Below are 2611 nucleotides of genomic sequence, written 5' to 3'. Positions count from 1 at the left end.
TGGTGATGCCCCCCAGCCAGCCACTCCCTCCCTCTGCTGAGGCAGTCGCGCGGTGCTGTTGCAGATGAGCAGGGTGCGGGCGGATGAGGAGGAGTACTGGCATAGCTCCAAGTTCCGGGCCTTCACCTTCGACGATGAGGATGACGAGCTCTCGCAGGTAGGGAGGGTCCGACCCCGCGACTGGCGGTGAGACACCCTCGCCGGGAGGGCCTCCGTGGCCGTCCCACCCCAGGACTGGGCCCTGCGGATCGCGGCGGGTTGATGTTCTGTGGGTGGATTGTCACTTCCTGCCCACTGCGGAGGGTACCAAGGGCTCCCGTCTCTCCCCCCACACTAGCCAGTCCGAAATTTCATGTGGTTCCTCGCCTACCCAGCAAGCTGCATCTTCCGCTGGTTGAGCTGTTAATGTCTGTGTAGATGTCCTTGGGGTTCCCAGTGGTGAGGAAGGGCTGCTTTGTCTGCTGAACAGCTACAGGACTAGAATACCACCCCGAGAAGAAGCAATGAAAGCTGAAGAAGCTGTATTCAAAGTTCTTTGGGAGATTGTTTGATGGTAATAGGAAACGAAATGCATTCTGCAATTCTGATGGTCCTTATGCAAGCTCACTCTTTTGTGTGTAGCTAAAGGAATCCAAACGGGCAGTGAACAGCCTTCGGGATATTGTTGATGATGATGACGATGACCTCGAGAGGGTCAGCTGGAGCGGAGAACCTGTGGGAAGTAAGTGTAGAAGTACTGCAAATTATTCTTGACACAGAGGGAGTTTAAAATTGGTGTTTAAGTCAAGTCACTTAGGTCAGTGGTATTATTTGCTATCTAATCCTGCATGTCTAATCTGATTCTAGTCTCCCAGGTCACATTGTGAGCTACTTGATTTACCAGATCCGCTGAAAAGAGAGTGAGCAGAAGCCCAAATTGTGTAGAAAAGAGGAGTGCAGACAAATGGAGGGAATTCACTGTGTTTTTTCTAATATGTAGCCAAGCTCCGAGAAGGTATTTTGAAGGTTGTGGATTGATATTCATCATGCTCAGGTGGCCTGCGAGATTCTAGGTGATCATTTCCTTCACACTGCTGCCTGAAATGGCACTATTTAAAGTTTCTGTGTTTTGACCCCACAGCACTTTAAGCAGATAATTCAAGGTTTAATGTGTGTTTATAGAATGATTCTTACGCTTGAAATTTGAAAGGAAGCTGTAAACATTAAGCAGATGTGTTTCTAGTGATAATGGGAGCAAGCTCATGGCCCACACACAATGCTGTGTGCTGTGCTTTTGAGTTCATGACCCACAGAATGTGTGACACTTGCTAACCAGTGTCAAACAATGAAAATTTATGTATGGATCACCCAAAGGATCTTCAAAGACTGATCTTCTTGTCCTTTGCTATAGCTTCTCCCTCTTCTTTTCCCACCCAGGGTCTCTCTACCTATTGTGGTTTTTTGTCTGTCATCCCGATCGTAAAATATGTGTGTTGTGCAGCTGTGTGAAAACAAGGGGAAACTGTGTCTTGAACAGGCAGGAGGGAGACATATGCATTGTTGCCAGCAGCATGTGCACACTGAGAGCTGTTTTGTCTGTGTGGGAAGAAAAGCTGTCTTAGTCTTCCAGTGTTCAGGAATGCATGCTCTTAGGCTTCTGCAATTTGAGGTAGGCCAGGGACTCTCTGTCTTGCTTTGTACTTTCGGAGCAAGGACTATGCTTTGCCCCATGCAATAATATATAAATGGTGGGGGTGTCTATGTATTCTTTTTACACAAGCTGTAACCAGCTGTACAACGTTGCTGAAACCAGCCATTTCTGGAGCACAACATGCCACTGCTTAACAAGCAGCATGACATGAGACTGGGATTCCGCATGGAGAGATGCACTGCGTCTGCTTAGTGCTGAGGGTCAGACTTGGCAAGATGTGCTTGTGCAGAACTGACCAGCACACATTTGGTAATGTTTCTGCCATGCCAGAAGTTCATTCTTTACAGACTCTTTCTTGGTTAAAAATGACCTCTGTCTGCACACAGGTATCTCCTGGTCAATCAAAGAGACAGCCTCCAGCAGCACTAGCTCCCTGGATGGCCGAGACTCCAGCCTACAGAAGGGGTCTTCCTCCTATGCTGCTCTTCCCAAACAAGCTTCTTCCTACTCCCTAAGCAGCCTGTTCAAAGGTGAGGGTCATTATATACCATATTGACAAATGTGTTTTCCCTCAAGACTGTCAAGGGGCAGTTGTGTTATCTTATGTAAATGGTTTTATCTGAAATGTATTGCAAAACAGGGGAACTCCAATCTTTTCTCAGGGTGGAAGTGTATTGCTCACTGGTCAGAAATTGAAGACTGTCTTGTGCAGTAGATTGCATGCTTTTGTGGAACGGGAAGGGGCTTTGGAGATTACGGCTTCTTAAAATCCAGGTTCCACAGAACAGCAAGGTAGAGCACAGCACTGTGTGGCAATCTGTTTGGTTGGTGGAAAAGAGCAGGCTGCAAAGGGACTGGCTTGACCTGTGTAGCCCTCATTTGGTTTTCAGTTCTGTAGAGAAGGCAGATTGATTATCCTTTATTTGGAGCTCAGCTGGCTGCTGTTGGTGTCGGGTCAGCAAACACCTGATAGACGCAGGG

General features: G+C 47.7%; 1 protein-coding gene across 1 annotated transcript in view; it reads left to right on the top strand.

The window, feature by feature from the left end:
• Window positions 1–6: 6 nt before the first annotated feature.
• The window catches only part of VIPAS39 (VPS33B interacting protein, apical-basolateral polarity regulator, spe-39 homolog), a 15349-nt gene continuing 12744 nt past the window's right edge, over window positions 7–2611 (top strand). The window contains exons 1-3 of the mRNA XM_008639628.2: window positions 7–157; window positions 622–721; window positions 2017–2160. Of these exons, the coding sequence (XP_008637850.1) occupies window positions 65–157; window positions 622–721; window positions 2017–2160 (337 nt within the window). The 5' untranslated portion in view covers window positions 7–64. The remainder of the gene's footprint in view (window positions 158–621; window positions 722–2016; window positions 2161–2611) is intronic.

This window comes from Corvus brachyrhynchos, unplaced genomic scaffold (assembly GCF_000691975.1).
Source record: "Corvus brachyrhynchos isolate BGI_N302 unplaced genomic scaffold, ASM69197v1 scaffold115, whole genome shotgun sequence".
NCBI lineage: Eukaryota > Metazoa > Chordata > Aves > Passeriformes > Corvidae > Corvus > Corvus brachyrhynchos.
This window is presented reverse-complemented; position numbering and strand designations above follow the sequence as displayed.